This window comes from Strix aluco, chromosome 16, assembly GCF_031877795.1.
Source record: "Strix aluco isolate bStrAlu1 chromosome 16, bStrAlu1.hap1, whole genome shotgun sequence".
Taxonomy (NCBI): Eukaryota; Metazoa; Chordata; class Aves; order Strigiformes; family Strigidae; genus Strix; species Strix aluco.
This window is the reverse complement of record NC_133946.1, coordinates 1,757,927-1,777,871: the sequence shown is the minus strand read 5'-3', so window position 1 is coordinate 1,777,871 and position 19,945 is coordinate 1,757,927. Positions and strand designations below refer to the sequence as shown.

The 19,945-nt window shown below is 44.1% G+C and overlaps 1 protein-coding gene across 11 annotated transcripts in view; it reads right to left on the bottom strand.

The window, feature by feature from the left end:
• MICAL2 (microtubule associated monooxygenase, calponin and LIM domain containing 2) overlaps nt 1-19,945 on the bottom strand; it is a 130,111-nt gene that overhangs the window by 35,791 nt on the left and 74,375 nt on the right. For 2 of the 11 annotated variants that reach the window (XM_074841684.1, XM_074841691.1), the window contains one exon: nt 15,281-19,896. In XM_074841684.1, coding sequence (XP_074697785.1) covers nt 19,510-19,896 — 387 coding nt within the window. In that variant the 3' untranslated portion in view covers nt 15,281-19,509. Of the gene's footprint in view, nt 1-126; nt 421-15,280; nt 19,897-19,945 lie in introns of those variants that run through there. The other 9 variants (XR_012625370.1, XR_012625371.1, XM_074841687.1 and 6 more) reach the window with 9 other exon arrangements.

Here is a 19,945-nt window from a genome sequence, read left to right as displayed (position 1 = left end):
TGGGATGCAAATATTTGAAGATTTCCTGCAAAGTGAGTCATGTGTCTGGGGGATTTACGGCTGTGGTAAAGAACAATTGTTATTCTGAGCGGTTTGTCTTTTTTTTTTCCCCTCCAGTTGTAAGTACATTCAGTACTGTATTTTGTTATATTCTTCCTTAGTGTTCTAGAGAAAACCAAGCTGCACTTATGGGCCTTTTTTATAGGCTTACTTGTATTTTAAAGTACCTGCTTGCATCACTGGTGACCATGACTCGGATAGCGAGAAGGTTGTGCTCAGTCATCTCCTCCTCGGGGATGACCCTCACGGTGGCCCACTCGGGGGAAGGGGGTGAGAACCAGCTCTCCATGTTGTGGCACTCAGGGATGCTCTTCGCCTTCTTCGGGGAGATGGGCTCATCGGCTGCAGGCAGGCAGTGGTCTGGGAAAGCACAAAGGTGATAGCAGGGTGTTAGGGGAGGACCTTTAGCCTTTTATTGCAAGTTTAGGTCAATTTAGGACAGTGGGAGTGAGCAAAGTAGACACAGGCTCTTCAGGTTATTTTTGAATGTGTACAGCAAATGCAGACACTGATTTGGGAAAAGAAGCAGCATCACAGCAGTTAAACAGCACCATTCCTGAACATCGCATTCAAGCAGGAGGAATAAAGAATTAAGCCAAGTTTCCCTCACTCACCCCAGGTAATGCAGACAGAGCTAAAGACAGGAGATCATCTCTCCCTGTGAAAACCTTAATTTCTGAGCAACATCATCTATCCACAACCTCCTGCACAAACCAATACAAATGTATCAGCTGCGCAAGTTCCCCTGGGACTCAGTGCAGAAGGGACAAACGACAAGGTCTAGGAGAGTGGCTTTGCTCAGTTCACCTCCCACGTGTGGTGCTTTCACCACATTTAATTCAATACTGTTGCTTCTAATTTACACCTGTATAAGTAGAAAAAAAAATCAGACCTAGGATATGGCTTATTTTCTCATCTATTAGAGCAAACTATCTAGTAAACAATTAAACTCGTCTAACTTGCAGCTCCTCCATTTATAGCAGGAGTGCACTCACTCCCGTCCTCCACCTTGCAAGGGTTTCTAACTTGAACGCCAAGCCCTTGCATGAGTTGAACACAGAAAACAAACATGTCGAGAGCAGGAGGATTATATACACCACAGAGCCCGAGCGCTGGCCCACAGGACCCTCCGAGCAGCAATTCCCTCCCTGCAGTCCCTGCATCTGTCCCTGGGCCATCGCACATGGCTGCAGGTCGCAGCCTGGGTCCTCTCCCCCATTACCATTTCTGTGGAGCTGAAAACAATTGTTGGAGGGCTTCAAAACAAGCTGTGACAGTAAAACTATGCCTTTATTTTGCTTGATTTAGGTAGCTCCCAGCCTCCCCCACAAAAAGAAAACTGGTGGAGAAGCTTCTGTACCTCTCCCAGTTATTGTTTGTGCTCACCCCCTTTCTATGTTTGAAAATAAGCACCACTGAGGAGAGCCCAGCTGCTGGTGGCAGGGATGACTGCTCTACAGGTATAACACTTGTGCCAGCCAGGTGAAGCTCCCTTACTTGCACTCACAGACTAACATGGCTTTGCAGTCACCTTTCGTTTAGTAGTTTTACTGATTACACTTTTCCTAAGCGGCACAGAGCACTGCACTTTTCAAAAGGCTGTTGTGAGCTCTGTTTTTTCACCTTTCATAAAAGTCAACGTATTTTCTTGTCTTGAAATCTCCTCAAGACTTCACTGCTCACAAGAGTTTTGTGTGTTGGTTTTTTTTTTTTTTTAAATTCTTCAACTTCTATGTACAAGAAGCCAAGGAGAATGGAGGAGTGGCTTGCTGCTTCTCCAGAGCAAGATGCTCTCATGTGAAAACACGTGCTCAGTTTCTACATCTAGCTCACTAGCAGTACAGCAGCCACATGTTTCTTGACCACAGAGATTTCATTTCCTCTGAGAGATGGAGGAAATTCATTCCTCTCAAATTTTTATGTCTGACTTCTACTTTGGCCCAGCCAGGCCACCAAGCCCAAAGCCACTCCTGGGCAGTGCACAGTAAACCCAGCGGTGTTCAGGTGGTAGTTTGGAAGTCCATGGGTGAGCAGGGCACAGCTGCCCTCCCTCACACAGGGGCATGAAACACCCTGGGAATGGCTCCCTCTCCCCCAGAGCTGGGATGAGCCACGACATGCCATTTCTACTCTCCAGAAAAAAAGTAAAAAGCAATCTTGTGAACGAATTTGTAAAACCGAAGTCCTTCAACTCAACTTTCTCCATAAAAGATGCTGCATTTTGTATGGGAATCAGAGCAAGCAGAACCAAACAAAAGTTTGTCTATAAACTTTGTACCCATGCTGTCAATAAGCACTGCCCGAGCTCACTGCAAGCAGCTGTTAAAGTCAGTTTTGCTATTTGCTTGCATGCTCAGTACATATTCCCTTCCCATCCCGTGCATTGATGCTTTCCCCGCCACGCTAACAGGAAAGAGGAGAAAACATGTTTATGACTAACAGACACACAGCTGGAGAGCATCGAAACCCACAGACAGACAGACTACCTAAAACTATTCCCGGCGTGGTTCCTGAATGTGAACAGACTTCCAGTCAGCAAGTCCCTCTGCAATAGCCTGTTACATATCCAGTTTTCAGTCATTATAGACATAATAGTCAGAGCTGGTGAAGGACCTCAGGATGTCATCCAGGCCACCGGATGACAGTGATGGACGGCACTGTCACCTCTCTCTTCAGTTACATTCCTGTGCTTGTTTTTTTCCTTTTCTTCTTTTTTCTTTCCCTTTTTTTTTTTTTAAATCATGATATCTCTCCTTCTTGAATTCTGCACAGAGAAGCTGACCCTCTCAGGAATCTGTTAGACAGCCGAATCCTTTCTGACCAAGATAAGTTTGCATTCACAGCAATCAGGTTTAAAATCAGAATCCTGCATTAGCATCCACCTCGACCTAGTGAAAGATGTCCCTGCCAATGGCAGGGAGGTTGAACTAGCTCTTTAAAGGTCCCTTCCAACCCAAACCTCTCTAGGATTAGAAAGCAAACCCACTCTTTACTAACATATTTAATCAATATTTGTATTGTGACATAAAAAGTTGAATAAACTACATTGCACTCAACTCCATAAAAGCAGAAACTGGACTGCCTTGGTGTTTCAGTGCATGGGATGCCCATGTGTGAACAGAAACTCAAATACTGGGTTATACATTCTGCAGGACATTTGAAAAGATTAAAGTTAGCGCTGCTGTTTCTCATCAAAGGGCTGCACCCTTTTTTGTTACAGGCTCAAACAAAAGGCAAAGATGTCCCAGACGGCCGTGTCAGGGTTTTTTCGTAGGCTCTGATGATGTTACACAATTTGACTGGTCTCTCCTAAAAAGCAGCCCTTCCTGCAGCGCCAGCCCGAACCCCCAGCCCCGCAGGCAGGTGCTGCATGGTGAAATGCAGCCTGGCAGACCACTTCAGGCTCCTGCAAGAGAGAGATTTCAATCCCTGAGAACAAAAGGGGTACGGACTGAGTACAGAGAGCAGGGACAAGCTGCTGCTGGATTTGTGTAAACACGGCGGAGGAAGAGCGTGGCCAACTCAAACAAAAGCCTGGAGCCTCCACAGGTCTGGAGTCTGCCTGGCAATTATTACCTGCCTCTCCACAGCAATGCAAACAAATCCAACCGGCCATCAGCTGTGACTCTGCCGCTGGCCATCGCTGCCGTTAATTTTAAAGGAGTATCAAAAAGGAGAAATATGATCTGATATAAACAAGGAATTTAAAAAGAAAGCTGGGACTTCTTTAAGGCTCTTATTTTCCACAGAAAGATAAAAAGGGCTGTCTGAACTAATTTCTCCTGAATCAGCCCAAAGGCCTCAGACTACTTACACAAAGGTGAGGCATACATTCATGCTCCTGAACAGATGCTAGGCTAAATAAGAAGCAGCCCTTGTACCTCTCCATTTCAACTGGGAGCCTTGCAGCTCTCCCTAAATCCTGAACCACCCATCCTTGCAGCACCAGCAGTCATGTCCTCAGTGAGACATCAGCACAGCGATGCTGAGCAGGAGGACACTGATTTTTTGGAAATCTGACTCTAGGGTGGAAGCCAGGCTCTAAACCTTAGTGCCCTGACTCCCATCACACCACAGGTTGAGAGTTAAGTACCTCAGACTGGCACCTCTAGTGACCATTGCAATTCACACACTGAGCTGGCTGATAAACTGGCCCTCGCAGAGGAGGCAGACGGAACCTCGCTGGAGGCTGAGCTCTGCTCAGGCAGGGGATAAACCCGAGTTGTTCGTTACTTCTAGGCACATGCAGCATCCCCCCCTGCCAGCCCTGCTCTCTGGGTAAACTCAAGCTCTTGCAGAAGGATTGAGGTGGACATTCAGTTCCTAAATCCAAGGTGGCAATTACCACATAAGCTCCAAGATACCTAATTTTGCTAGTGCTTGAGTTCTTTCATAAGTGTGTGCGCCTGGCTGTACTTACCATGTTATCCTACTTCTTCACACCAGAATACACAAAAATGGCCTTATTGCTCTCCCTAAAGGGGAAGGGGCATGTGGGTGGACTAAGCCATTTGTCTGGGATTACCCAGGCAGCCTGTGATGCTGCAGGCACCTCCGTGGCCAGCCAGCGTTCTCGCTCCGCATCAGGTTTCCTCCCCACGACAGGAGATTTTCTACTAGAAGCTAAGAGACTGAGTCAGAGGAATTGAACTTTATAAGATAAACACATACAATGTAAAAGCTAGAGACACATCCGGTCTGTGGGACAGAAAAGGGCACAGCCTTGTTTCTGCTGATGCAAACTGGTGCCGTGCCACTGACCTCCATGGGACAGCACCAAACGTTATCAGAGGAGAACCCAGTCCTCAGGAAACCGTCACTCAAAATAGCATTTGCGTAAGATCTTACTTAATTTCCATCATGCTCACTTCAGATATCCTACTATCTATGTCTCAGTGTGCTAAAGACCTCCAGGAGTGAGTACGCCTGCTCTGGAGCACAGTTTGAACTGGAGTGCCTACTAATCCTTTGCCAAAACATTCAAATAATTTACCCGGCGGGGCACGGACAAGCATGGGAAGGCGTTAATCTTAGGTCGCAGTCAGTCGACCATATCTGTCATGCAAGTACGGCTGCAGGGACAGGCAGCACACGCCACAAGTATCTTGCAGCACACTGCTGGCCAGTTAAAGTGGAAACGTCCTAACAACAACTGACTTGCATTTTTTTAGGTGCTGAAGCTTCCTAAGCTAGTCAGTACAAGCGAGCCAAGAAGCTAACGTGCTAATTTCCAAATCCTCCATGTCCTTTGGTGCTTTCCTGCGCAGGGGTGAGGGGAAGCGAGCAGGCAGGGCAGCCCTCCTGGCTCTGCTCAGCAAGGAGCAGCAGGTCCTCCACAGCCTATGCAACCCGGTGTTTATGCTGTCTGTTTTATGGACTACACTCACACAACTGTAACTTGCTGTCTGAAGGTCTGGTGGGATTAAGAGAAATTAAGTTTTCCATTCCTTAAATCGTTGTTAACCTCCTCCTTACTCCACCGTCATCCACATAATGATCCTTCCTCATCCATCACACTGCCCCAGTGCTTTATTTTGGCCACACCATTGTCTTTTTCATTAATCTCCTGATTCTCCTCTCCTCTGCCAAGCACACTGTACCTTGTCTGATTTCCCCAGCAGCCCTTCCCAGGGTGATGTCCCTACTACCACCTGCCAGCCAGCAGGCTCCTGGGTGCTCCCTTCCCACCTCTTCCAGCTCCAAGCCTCGACAGCCCTCACCCAGATACAGGCTGGTCTGTTTGAGCTGGGCAGTTTCTGGGGCTGGAGACATCTTGCTGGCTCCACCTGGCCCAAGGTGAGGGGCTTGGAGAAGCTCTGCTCATCAAAGCAACGAGAACAGCTCTGCGCTACTGCAAAGCCAGCCTCACACTTCCTTTCCTAAACCCCGTGACAAAACCATGGGTCCCAAATCAAGAGCGGAGCCAGGCTGGGCTGAAGCACGCTGGCCAGTGGCTGCCCTTCACTGCCGGGCACAGCACAGGCAGGAGGAGGTGAGGCTGTTCTCGCTAGTCCAACAGCACTGAAAACACTGACAAAGGGCACGCTGCACCATGGCGTGGGCAACCGGTCATTGGAGAACACACTGCCTGTCCAGCTGAAGCCTGGATCACGTTTATTTGCTTTAGTACCAGACTGGCAGCAGCATTTCCACACACAAAAACCCTACCGCTCTTCTCTTCAGTGCAAGTGTCTCTCCACAGTCAGAGGTCTCCTGATTAAAGTTCTTGACTGACTTGCATGGAGAGCAAATAACATGACTTTAGTGGTTTTTTTTTTTTTGGTTTAGGAGAATCTCCCGATTCTGCTCTCTCCTCTATGTAAGGAGTGGAGCTTATCTGCCTCCAGTTATTTAAACAGCAGCAACACAGTCAGTGATTTCAACAGAACAATCCGGTATTATTCTGACCTTCCCACTCAAACACGATGAAAAATTTGGATAAACAATTTCTCCCTTGTCTGTATTTCAAAACCCACCTCATCCTCACATGGGGAGAGAAATGACTGTTTTCCTTACAGGGCGAGGATTTAGCTAAGCCATGTGGTAACTGAGAAGTATTCTTAAAGCTTCATCTGCAGGGCTCACATCTGGGTCGGCGCTCACCCAGAGGTCAGGGCTGTTCAAAACTTGTTCCAACGTATGGGCTTGGCCAAAGAGCCCCTGCAGACCTCACAGACAGATGCAAACCTCTTTCCAGTAAAACACACTTCTATTCTGCATTAAGTGTCATGCCAAGTTTTCCTCAATTGAACATCATGCCAGCTCACCCTTGCATTTGGGACAGCAATTTTTGCACCAAGTCTCAAATGCGTCAGATGCAGCCAGCAAGGGACAAAGATGTTACAAGATCTCTGCAACACTAGGAAGGTTTACAAAACTTGGAGGTGGGCCTTATTGCAGCTGCACAGATATAGTCAAGAAGCAAAAATCCTCAGTTTTTTCCCACAGCACCAATAATCCAAACACCACAGTCATTTACTCACTAAAGTAATTTTACTCACTAAAGTAGTGAGAACATTAGGTCAGCAAGACCATCTTCAGCCAGTTCGTGGCTTCTAGGGGGACTTGCAGGAATACACCCATGAGACCCAGCAGAGACTGTGGCTGAGCATACCGGACCACTCAGGGAAGTTTGTACCAAGGAGCAAAGAAGGCAGCAAAGTGACCCAAGCCTTTGGGAGGACACAGCAAGGTCATGCAGTCATGCGCTGGACTGCCAGCCTGCACCCAGAGCCCTAGCCCTTCAAAAATCCTTCACCCCCCTTTAGGGGAGGACGGGCTGTATGAAAATGCTCCAATCTCAGCACGGCCGCCAAGCAGGAGCCGGGCAGGGCTGGTACCTTGGCAGGGGCCTGTTTCAAGCTGATGATCAAATCTGAGAACCGAACTGTAGTTTGTTTATGGCTCAGCAAAGTAGCAGCCTCTAATTAGGAATATAATGATGGTATTTGGAGGTCCCTGTATACATATACAAGTCCAGCAGCAGCACTGCTGCAGGAGTTTTTGAGACCTTCCCCTCCATCTCTCTGGAGATGCTGTCGCTGGACGAGCCCTGCAGAAAGCACACAGGCTCAAGGCAGCTTCATGCTAGCAAAAAGCATGCAAATTCAGTATGATTCTGCTCCTGAAAGATCACTGCAACTGTCATTTTCTCAATGACAGGCTTGTAAAATGCACATGCTTACAGAATAACACCCAGTGATGATCCACCATAACCTAAAAGCATTTTTGCCTCTTTGGTTTTTGGGTCGTTTTGGTTTTTGTTTTTTTTTTTAAATAACTTTTTGTACCAGCATCCTCAGTGGTCTGGATGTGCTTCAGCATCTAACAAGGTCTTCAAGCAGCACTGCTCTCCTGCAAAGGCTCTGTGCCCACTGGGAATGGCCAAGGAGGCAACATGGCAGCGAGACCATGCGTGTAGAGCCAAGAGCCAGCTCTGCAGTGGGGACAGCCCTGCAAGTGATCCCAAAGCCCAGAAACAAAGATGAAGAAGTCTCTCTGCATGTGGGATCAGGGACTTGGGGATCTCAAGACATTTTGCAAATACCTCAGGTTCTCCTTCCTCCCTCAGGTACAAGGACAAAGCTGACAGCCAAACATAGCAGTGGAGAGGTCTTTCTTGTCTGTAATATGCTGCATATTAGAGACATGAGCTACAAGAATATCCTTACAGCCCTGGAAAGCCTGCAATTAGTTTTGTTAGTCATTTTCTCCTGGAGTGACTTTAAGGCAGTTTATACCTGTGGAAATACAGGGCAGGTCTCCCCCACAGCTACAAGGCACCTGTGCTGGTTTTGCTCAAGCTGAACAGGAGCAGCGTGGCTGTGGGGGCCTGTCAGCCTCATGCTGGAAGACAGCAAACCCTCCCTACATCACAGGGCATCGCTGCCAGTCCCTGTGGGGACCAAGGGAGGGTTTGCAGGGGACACTGAGCTGCGCAGACCCAAATCCAGGACTGATGCTGCCTTGTGATTCCGAGATGCACCACCGTGCACTGCCTGGCGTGGCTGGGCTGTGCCAGCTCTACTAGACCGCTCTGCCAAAAAGCTCAAGCTCAGATTTTTGAAAGCTCAAATCTCAGAGCTGTTTACTGCTCCTCCGTGACTAACAAACTGCTAAATGCAGTCTACTAGCAGGCAAGCTCCCTCTGCTACCACAAAACAGATAAATGTATCATCACGTCCCTCCTTCTGGTCCCAGAGGCTTTGCCAATACACCGGCCTGATTTAATGAGGGAAAGGTGCTGAGTTACACGCTGGTGTCTCACATACACTGTGCCAATTCAGCACTGCACAGAGAAGCACCGAAACCTATTTCCATGTTATGCCATGCTTGGCGGTGCAATTACAATGGGTTTTGCTTAGCTGATGGAAACACTACAGTCCCATGACAGTCCCTGGCATGGGTCCCCTTCAGAAACCTGCCCGGGAGCAGCGTGCCACTGCACATGTGACAAAGGAGAGTCCCTTTCCAAAGGGGCTTAGCATCCACCCACCCAGGGCTTCACAGATGGCTCTCAGCACCTTCTATGATTACCATTTATAAGGCGTTGATCACTCCAACATCTGAGTGCCCCCACCTATAACGCCAGGGCCAACAGACAGACATAAGCAGGAGATGCTATTCATACTGATGACAAGGCAGCCTGACTTTCTGTATGGGCTGCTCATGCTCCCGAGTCATCTGCCAAACCAGTGTCAGGCAAATCACATTACTGTGAGATGACAAGGGCTCGGGAACCAGCCAAATTTGGGCAGAGCCAAGCCCCCGCTGGGGCAGCTGAACCGGGTCAGCCGTTTCCCCCTCACCTCAGGCAGAGCACACACTGCCCACAACGGCACAAAGCCTGAACTCTGCCAAACAACGTCCCCCTCCCCACTGGGAGCACTGGGCCTAGCGCCTCGGACACCAGCTGGCTCAGGGCAGCTGTGTTTTATCAGCTTTGCTCAGGAGCGGCTGCTCGGTGTGTGCCTCTGTCTGTCTTGGACAAAAATGGTCAAAGATGCTCCACTGAAAAATCCCCAACCAAGCCAGCTGCAGCAGCCTCCCCATCAAGTCAACACCACCATGCCGTAGACAACCAGAAGCATTCACATTTATCATCCCTCCTCCTCTTTAGCTGGTTTTAAGTCATGAAAGGGGAATGAATTTTTAAGCAAGGTACAGCGAGAGCTCCCATAGTATTACTTGACTAAGATGAGTCAGACCAAATGGGAGCCCTGCACAAGCAGAAAGGGGAAGTGAGCCTTGCTGAGCTAACTGAAGTATGAAAACTAACACAAATGCAGAGAACACCCCCGAAGGCAGATGAAAAACAGAAACAGAGCCAGGAAACAAGTTTTAAAATTGTATCAGCCTTTCTGCTTTGGGCCACAACAGCCTCAGTGTACTGGTGGTCAGGAAGAAAGTTTCTGCAGAGAGGCTGGTCCAGAAAACACCCCCAAGAGTGCCCCGATCCATCTGGCTTGGGGGGCTCCTCACACCAAACACAAAGTCTGGTGGCTGAGCAGGTGGAGAACCCCCAGCTGGGCCCTCGAAGGGCGTAAGAAGTTGTTCATACCTGCTGCTGGCAGTGAGAGGGGACCCTGTCCTGACTGCCCTGCCCTGAGGCCAGGCAGTCCGGCACCCACCCCATGGCTCAGGAAAAAGCAGAAAAGAAATGACCGATTTCTTACAGGCCTACCCATGTTGTGTATCTGCATGATGGCCCTGTTCAGCAGATGGAAATCTACTGGAATTTGGTGTTGCAACCTGCATTTGGGATGTCATATTTTGGCACCTCTGACACATCACGTTTTTGTGACTCCCTAACAGCTGTGAAGCAGGCACAGTACTTACCCACAGCTGCCCCAGCCATCCAGGACTGGCAAAGGGCTTTCAGATCCTCGGGTGAAAAGCACCACTGAAATTCCAGGTGCTGCTTTCGTCAGTGGGAGGAGGGTGCCTGGGCACCCAGGGCTGGCACCTGGTTCACCTTCCCCACTGTGCAACTGGCCCAAGACAACATAGTGCCTCCCATAAAGACCCCAGCTTGTGTCCTGCTTTTCAGCTGGTAATCCTGAGGTTCTTAGCCTGCCATTAAACTGTGTCACCCCATAACTCATTCACAGGATGAGTGGACTCTGCCTGGCCTTGTATGGAGCTGCTGACTAAGGCAATGACAGGAATGAACAATTTTAAAGTGGAGTTACTCATATATGTAGGCAGCTCTGATGGTGAAAGCAAACACCAGTTGGCATCAAAAGCTGACATTAAGAAATTCAGTCAGCAGACCACAAATTGATTTGTAGCACACCCAGCACACTTCACTGTCTCTCTGACTTCTTACTGTATAATAAAAAAAAATAATTTGTGAGTCCCGCTTATAATACAGCGGTGCTTTAAGAAAGCTGTGGGGCAGAAGGAAGGTGTCTTCATACCAGCACTGTGGAAGCACAGCTGAAATGAGCCCAGACAGCACAGGGATGAGATACAGAGCAGAAAGCACAGTCCCACGCACAGTTCATGAGGGACTGTGAGAGGGGCTGGGGGAACTATGACACCAGCTTGGTTAGACCTTGGTCTTGCAGCAATACACTGGTTACCAGTCCACACTGGAGTGAAACCCAGGCTCAAACCTGTTACAGCTTCAGCTGTGCCCCAGAGCCTGAGCCTGCAAACGTGTAAGGCTACATGGGAGGATTGCCCGTGTTAAGAGTTTGAAACTGAAGACATCCCATTAAGGTATTTCACAGATCTGCCTTAAGAGACTATAGGGCTTCTAGCAGCATTCCCAAACTGATATCCTGTCCAAACTTTGAGTTTTCATCACACCTAAGAAACTGCCAGGCAGATTTCTGTCCTTGAAAAAGGACTCCTGTAAAAGATACGATGTTTGACATGTCACAGATTTCAGTTCTCGCCACCCTTCTCCTGGTTTTTCCTCAGGCCTCCTTCATACATCTACAGAAGTCATTTCCATGATATGGTGGCTAACAGGGCAAAGAATAAAGACAACCATTGCTCCCATTTCCGTGGGGTGGCACACAGCTCCCTGTGCAACAGGGCCTGTCGCCCACCCAGCTTCCAATCACCAGAAGCAAATGCTTTCCTGCTGCCTCTTCTCCACCCATGACCCAGTGACAGGCTCCACCATGGCCGCCTCCTCCTCCTGTCTCCACGCCAGGAGCCCATCTTCTCTCACCTCCCCATGGGCCCACGCCAGCACCCACACAAGTTCTTCAGCAGCAAAACACTTTTTCAAAGCATCCATTACTTACTCAATGAACAGACACTTGAGAATTCAGGCACAAAATATAACCAGGGAATTTGAAGTTGGCAAAGCAAGACAGAGCCCAAAGTACACGACTTTTGAATGCATCCAGGACGGTGCACGTTAATGCTCTAATACAAACTAAGCAAAAGTTAATAGAGATAAAGGAAACAGCAACTCACTGAAAACCTAGTAGGTACACTGAATGTATATATTTATGAAAAATTGCTTCTCAAACAAAAACTGTTATGATAACACTATTTCAATCATTTTAGAGTAAATATATTTTTATCAGAGCAATCTGTGTTAGTCTGGTATATTAATGCATGTAATATTTGTGAATTCAGAGTGCAGCCACAACTGTTTCAGTCTCTAGAGTGATCAGTGTCTGCTGAAACATTTTTTTTGCACACAGACACAAAGCACCAAAAACCTTAAAACAAAGATGTGAATTAATACCTGCAGAATAAATGCTGAAAGAGCAAATTCAAGACTATAGTAACATGCAAATTTCTTCACGATTTCACATTTCAAAAGAACATATCAGAAATTCCAGCCTTTTCAAACAAGTTTGGAGCCCACCACCTGATGAGATGAGATCAAATCCTCCCTTCTTTTTATGTTAACACAGTTCATGAAGAAAAGGAAGGAGACTTGGGGAAATATTTACATGACTAATATATATACTCAGATCAAGCACTAATACATAATGTCTTCTGATCTTCAGCAACATGACCTTTCATGCAAAAAAAATCAAGTCATATGCAAACACGTCATGCCTTCAAAAACACAGATATTAATGCAAAATTCAGTGCATTTCAGAACTCATTGTTTTGATTGGAATGTGAGGAAGGAGTGAGCCAGAAATGAATTAGAGCCAATTATAGTAACTAATTGCCATAATGTTGTGGGAAAAGTAGACCATAGCCATTGCTTGAGGTTGGAATACATACAGAAGCAAGTTTCACTGGCATTTTATAGCTGTAGCAGTCTAGAAGAAACCAAAAGGAATAGAAATTACTCTTTTTGGTAGACTTAATGAAAGGCTGACATTTGAATTTGAGCGATTTTAACAAGTTTTGTCTGTACGCTCTTTTTCTTTTTTTCCAAATCAAGCGTGCTTAAAACCAGCAAGATCTTTTTTATTATAAATCATTAGCATAATTATAATAAAGGAAGGTTACCTTTACAGAATCCTGACATGTTTGCTTTTCATTAACAGACATCTAGGCAGGTAATACCACGTTGCTTTGAGAATAAAAGATTAGTCTGGCTTTTCAAAGAAGTGCATCTGTGTATGTATTTCCAATCCAAGTGGCCCTAGAGACAACAGACAAGTTCAGAACCCATTTGAACCAGTATAAAGAGGAGGAAAGACAGAGCAGCTCCTGAGCCTGCCAGACACAGCAAACATCATCTCTGCACTTCTAGTGCTATAATGGCATCTATAACATCAAGTAGCTTTCAAGTCTTAGAAAGTATTAACTATGTAAAGAGGCATTAGTATCATCTGCTCCAAAAGCATGATTTTTGGAAGGCACCCAGTTCAGCAGCTCGAGACCAGAGTAGCAGCCTGTTTGCCTTTCCAGCACTGCTGCCAATTCCAGCTATACAAAGGGACAAAGCATCACTGCTTTAGGGTGCATTTATAACAGCATGTGTTTGCTGGAGCCTGAGAGCACTGGAGCTTTTGGAGAGAGCTCAACACAAGAGCAGCAGGAGGATTCAGGCCTCCTACACACACAGAGGTCTGCTCATGTGGTCAGAGGAGGACAGGAGTCCCAAATTAGGTTTGTTAAATCCACACAGAAATTAAACCCAGTAAGGTCTTCCTTTAGCAGCATTACTAGTAGCAAAACAAGGAATATTTAGTTTTATTGTGTAATGATTTTGACTGAGAATGAGGGAACTAACACGAACTTGCTTCCCTCAATTTTGTCTATTTTATTTCTTTTCCATACACTGTGTCCTGTCTTGTTCACTAACATTATAGGGCATGGACTGTTTACTGCTAGGTATATCCCTCTAGTGATAGGATTTGCTAGTGGTTTGACTTTTTGGGCCTTCTGCGCCACCACGAGAAACACAATTACTACAAATTTAGACTCTGACATTACCCCAATTGCAAGTCATGGTACTGATATTTTAGCAGGACTAAGTGAAACTTTATGAGAACAGTATGAACATCTGATGCCTCTCAAAGCTTCAGTGTCAAACCAATCATCACCTTCTGCAGACACAAAAACCTCTTCTGATGTTTCCATGCCACTGCCTCTGCCTAAAATGATCAAGATGGCAGGGATGAGCCTGCTCCGAAACCATAAATTGTGCAAAGAGTAAATTTAGTTTTACCCGAATTGCTTTGACCATTGCAATTAAGGAAGTGCCAAGTATTGTCTTAAATGGTATTTGCTGCCCTATGTTTTCATTACGCAAATCATCTCCGCCTCGGACAGCCAACTTTCTACTGTGTATGGTGGCTTCTTCTTTGGCAGGGAAGATGGAATAGTTCATTGGGAATAACATTTGGTGTTCTTTAGCAATGTTGTCATTAGCAACACTTTAAAAAAAAATTCATTTCTGCCATTCAAACAACCCTAGTGAGGCTCAGTTTGAATTAACTTTAAAAAAAAAAATCACACAATTTTTCCATTAAATTATTGGGACTATTCTTTCTGGGATTTGTTTTTTTCTTGAAATACAAAGGAAGAGGTTATAGCTTAAGAATTGCAGAGCAAGCAAAAGAAAGAAGATAAAGAGGAAGACGACTTAAGAAAGCTCTTTTGGAGAACCTGCTGTTTAAAAAGAACCACATCACCAGCTTTAAAAACAAAAATGAAAATTAAAATAAACCACACCAGAGCAAAAGAAGGCAAAATAAATAAATAAAACAAGGCCACTGTTAACAGATAATAGGTCACCATTAGCTACTGCTTCCAGGGGTCCAGGAGATACAGGGAGCTTGCAAATAGCACTCCAGAGCCAGTTGTAAAGGTAAAGCTTTACCCACAGTTATTACCTGCTTTTCCTGTACACGGTATAAAATCCCAAGCACATTAACTTAGTGTGACCTTTATGACATTTGTTAATATGTTAAATAAAAACAAGGAAAGGTAACAGAAGTCAAAGCGAAGAGGACAAGTGCCATTTGTGTATGCAATACAAGCAACCCCCATGCTCACCAACACCAAATTATCATTCCCAGGAAGGATAAATCCCAACACCAGGCACCTCCTGATCAGCAGGGGATGGGAGAACTTGTCAAGGACCCCAACGTATATCCCCTTCAAAAGGGACACATGTGTGATTATACCACCACAGTGAAATTCTCTGGCCTTGGGTCAGGCCACAACAAAGATAACACAACAGCATCCACCAGAAAAGGAATTTGCAAAACGAGTGTGAAGTCACTATTAAGTCTCTGTCCTCAGGAAATACTTTTAAAAGGAAAAGATGAAACAAGGAGACTTATAAAGAACTACATTTATTTTTGTTTACAGCAGATATCATAAATAATGCTAAAACAATTTTCACTGTGTGCAAAATACATTTCCATGTGAAAATTTCCATGTGAATTTCCATGTGAAAATTTAAATACAGCGTTAAGAACTATTTAATAAAAATATTCAGTTAATATTATAAAGTAAAATGAAGACAGATTTAGGAGAAGAAGGACAGAATCCTCACTGGTCAGGAAGAGCTAGGAAGACTCTGCAACAGAGGGTAAAAAACACAGCAATGGGAAGTGGTTTGAAATGGCAGACCTTTATGTCACGACCTTCATCTCAAAGCATGCTGAGCTTTGTAACAAAACACCGTAGCCCTGAAATACATAGGAAGTCATGTCCTAACCATTTGTGCAGGAAGTGACGCTTAAAATACACAGAGGTTTCTGTGCGGGCATAGCGTGGGGACTTGCAAAGCCATCAAGATATTTCAGGATACCCACACAAATAAATACTATTGCTTTAGTCATGCAAACATACAGGTCAGCAAGATAAGGAGTGTGGGGCTCCGATCCTGCAGTCCTTCCACGTTCCTGGCTGAGGCCTGGGAAATGAGGCAAGTGGCAGAGGATTTTTGGCCCCTCCTGAAAATTGCTGCTTAGATCAGTTCCCAAAGGCCCTTCCCTTTGAAAGGGATCCTTGGCAGGGAAGGCTGGGGCGTGACCACGTCAACCAAAACCTTAGCGCACTTGCTTGTCAGACTGAGCCCTTGGTTCTTTTTTGGATTAATTTTCCCTTCTAGATTATCAACATGTGATTACACACACTGGAACTTATGTAAAAAATACATACAAGATAATCACACAAATTTGTCATGGAGAGTAGTGGCAATGTCTCATGCAGCAAGACAAATCCATTCATCAGAGTGGCAAATGGGGCCTAGTTAATTAGTTAACAAACCAATTCAAACCAAAACACTCTGGTTATATAAATTTGTCATTCTGATATAACAGATTAAAAATAGCATGCACATGTATTGCTGTTAGACCTGCCTACTATGTTAACCTGGGGCGGAAGACTGGAATTTGCATCGCTTTGGCTACTTTTTCAACAGAATCCTTTTATATTGTATGTTTCCAGCATGAAAGCAGAGAAGTGCTTAGAAAGCACCACAGTGCTCAAATGTTGCTTGCTCATTGCATATTTGAGCTCAATGGAAATAGGTGCTCACACTAACCAGGAGAATCAGCTGGCTAACCTTGTCCTGACCTTATTTTAAATCTTTCCTTCAGTACTTTGAAAGAAATAAGGCTTTAACTAGTTCTTTCAAGAAAGAATTTACTTGCCTAACTTACCTTAAAGGCACAAGGAAGTGTACATGCACAGACACAGAGAAAAACATTCTCTACAGAGAGCATAGACGTTACCTTTTCTGGAACCGTGAAGTCAGCAACAGGTTAAGTGACCATGCCAAAGCTTGCATCCATTAATATACCAGACACACACAGTTTGCTCTAAAAGTCTTAAAAAAAGTGCAATGAAATGCTTTCAAACAACAGTGTTAGTCACACAGTTTTGGAACTGGCAAGCGGAAAAATTCACCTGAGAGCAGAAAGGCTTCAGCCAGTGAGCGGGTGCAGCACTGGAATGATGAAATGGACTAAAAGCAACAAGGGAGATTGACAGAGAAGACAGCAGGAAAAAAAAAAAACACAGAACTTAACTTGGTTATATAGGAAAGCATCAGAAAGATTATCTAGGCACAAAGAAGAATTGGCCAAAATGAAACAGCCTTTCTTCATTAAATCATGAACGAGGACAAATAGGTATAAATCTTACTAGCAGAATATTAAGAGATTAAAAAAAAATAAAATCTACCAATTAGATTGATACCAATAAAAAACCTTACTAACAGAATCACCTGCAAAATCCCAGTGGAATATGCAGTGTAATTAAGATTCCTCAGGAAAATGTTTTCATTATGCAAATTCCTGAATTCTGTTGTGGGAATGTAGGGATTTTATTGCCTATTATATAAATCTATATAAAGCCAATACCATCTTTAAAAATAGAAGAAAAAATTTAAAACTTTCTACTAGTAAGATTCATTTCCTTTTAATTCATTGGACAGAGATTTCCAAGTTTATTACTATATCACCATTTTCTCTAAGTTTACCATTATGCTCACTCAGAAAATTTGCTGTAGTAAACAGCAGGAGAAAATTTCAAAAAAAAAGTTTTCCTAAAGACTGTGCTGTTCACAAACTGAAATCAAAATTGATGACAAGCCAAATTTTAAAACTTTACCACTTAGCAGCTTGCTGTGTTGCAAGAGTAACATGGTAAATTGCATTGCTGATTTTTCCTTTTTAAGGTGAAACAATTACTATCATTAGCAAATAATGAAAAAGTATACAGTGTTCCAAAGCAGTTTTTTTAAAAATGCTATTAAAAAAGGTACAGATACATTTCTTTACATATATACAGATGGCCACCATGTTACTACAATTGTCACTGTGTCCAGTCAATATTCTAGCAAAGTTTTGTTGAATACATGTTCGAGCATTAATGGTAATTTATTTCAAATGAATGCCACCTTATATCTAAACAATTTTCTTCAAGTACTTTTTCAAGTTCTGTGCAAATATTTAACATTTTTTTCCCAAAATACATAATTACTCTAAAATGTGAAAAGCTTTATCCTTGTAGTTTAAAGAAAGTCAAACTATCTAGAAGAAAAATCCAGTCTGTCATTTATTTTAAACAGAAGACACATTTCCTTTTAATACCTAAGAAACAAAACAATTCAAATCTTTTCCCACATTATATTTAAAAAAATAAAAAAACTGCCAGCCCATAAGCAGTGCAGTCATTTAAGATCACTGGAAGGTGATCCTCAACTTTGGTACTAACTGAATGCAACATTATTTCCTGTTATTTAAGCCACATTCTTTTCACTAGAAATAAATGTTACAGATGCTTTAATTTTAGGCTACACATATTACCAATGTTTATGTATTTACCTACTTCCTGATTAACTTCTTGATTTAAACATTTAAGTATTTGAGAGGCAGGGAGCATGCTTACCTCACTGGCTGACTAGGCTGAAAGTAATCAGAATTTGGGATGTTGGTGTCTCCTCGCCATTAAATAGCTTATTTAACCTGTCCTGACACCTGATTAAGGTACACCTTGTTGAGAGACATCTGAAAGACATTTAATTAACAGCTGCTCCAGATAATAGAATTTCACCTTTCTGCCATCAGCTTTAGACATTGAAATGAATGAAATATCCAACTGAGAAGTAATCTCCTTGGAATGTTTGTAGGTTTTTGCTGTTTGTTCTCAACTTGTATTTTTAAAAAATTCCAAAAGACAATAGGAGCAGCGCCTACCCAGAGGCACAACAGCAGTGACTTCAGTCACAGATGAGTGCTCCATAAATTGATATCCCTCAAATCAGCCACCTAATGAGGAAGCCTTGATTGAGGAATAAGTCAGTTCTAATTACACTGCTAGTTCCCTTGACTTACAGTTTCAATCAAGCCTTCGCTCAACTAAGATTTGCTCTTCAAATTTATTTTAAAACTTTAATTAAATTAGTAGTAAAGATTATACCCACTATCAGCAAAGGGTACCTATCACATGTAAGAAATGTAAAAGGCATGACTAGGAGCAATGCCAATTAAGTACATGATTATTATTTTTTTAAAACATATTCATGCAAGTTATAAACCTCATAACCCAGAGCAAAGATGAAAGCAAGAAAAAAAAAGGTATGCGCCATATTCAGGTTTCAAAACCCAGTCACTTGTCAAATATTCCCCAAATACCTGAAGGAACACACGTTCTTTCTTGGTCTAATGAAAATAATAAAAAAAACGGGGGGGGGGGGGGGGGGGGGGGGGGGCAGGGAGAAGAATGGCTTTAAAATGTACCAAGCCCACAATGGTCAGATCACAGGATAAAAGGCCGAGGAGGCAGGGAATCTACAAAATATCCTTCATCCGTCTCCGTGTTCTGGAAATGTGTCCGGACGCTGCCCTTCATGCTCTAACATACAGTACATTTTATACTGAAAATTGTGATTGCACCTCGTTTATATCAGAAGGAATCCACCATTCATTTAAGTCACACATTAAATTGCATGAAAAGTAAAAAAACCAACTAAACAAAAACCCTCTAGAAAATAGTGAGGCTGTTCATTTTGAAAATCTGAAAGGCACAACTGAGCAAGACATGTAGAAGAATTTAAACCCTACAGAATTTTTTCACCCATTCAAGCACATTTTCAAGTGATAGCTCTGCTTCCCGGTACATATGAGTAAGTACCTCTAGAAGAGCACAGAGGAATGGCACACCAAGGCTCAAGAGTTCGTACAAGTAGGTATAGTTATACGCATTGTCCCTGAAATGAAGATTGGTAGCGTGCAGAAAACCATGCATCCAGTTAGACAGGCGTCTGGGAATGTCAAGCAGATCCCTTGTCACCCGAAGGGGCCAGCTTAGCGTGCCCCTAAAGAAGGAAGTCAGGATACCTGGGGACCTGTCCTCTGGACTGCTAGCAGTAGACAAAGTGTTTTCTGTGGTGGTCTCTGTGGGTTTGGGTTCCTCTTGCTTCCATGCTCCTGTTGCCTCCTTATATAAGCATTAAAAAAAAAAATGTTAAAGATACTTCTAAAATATG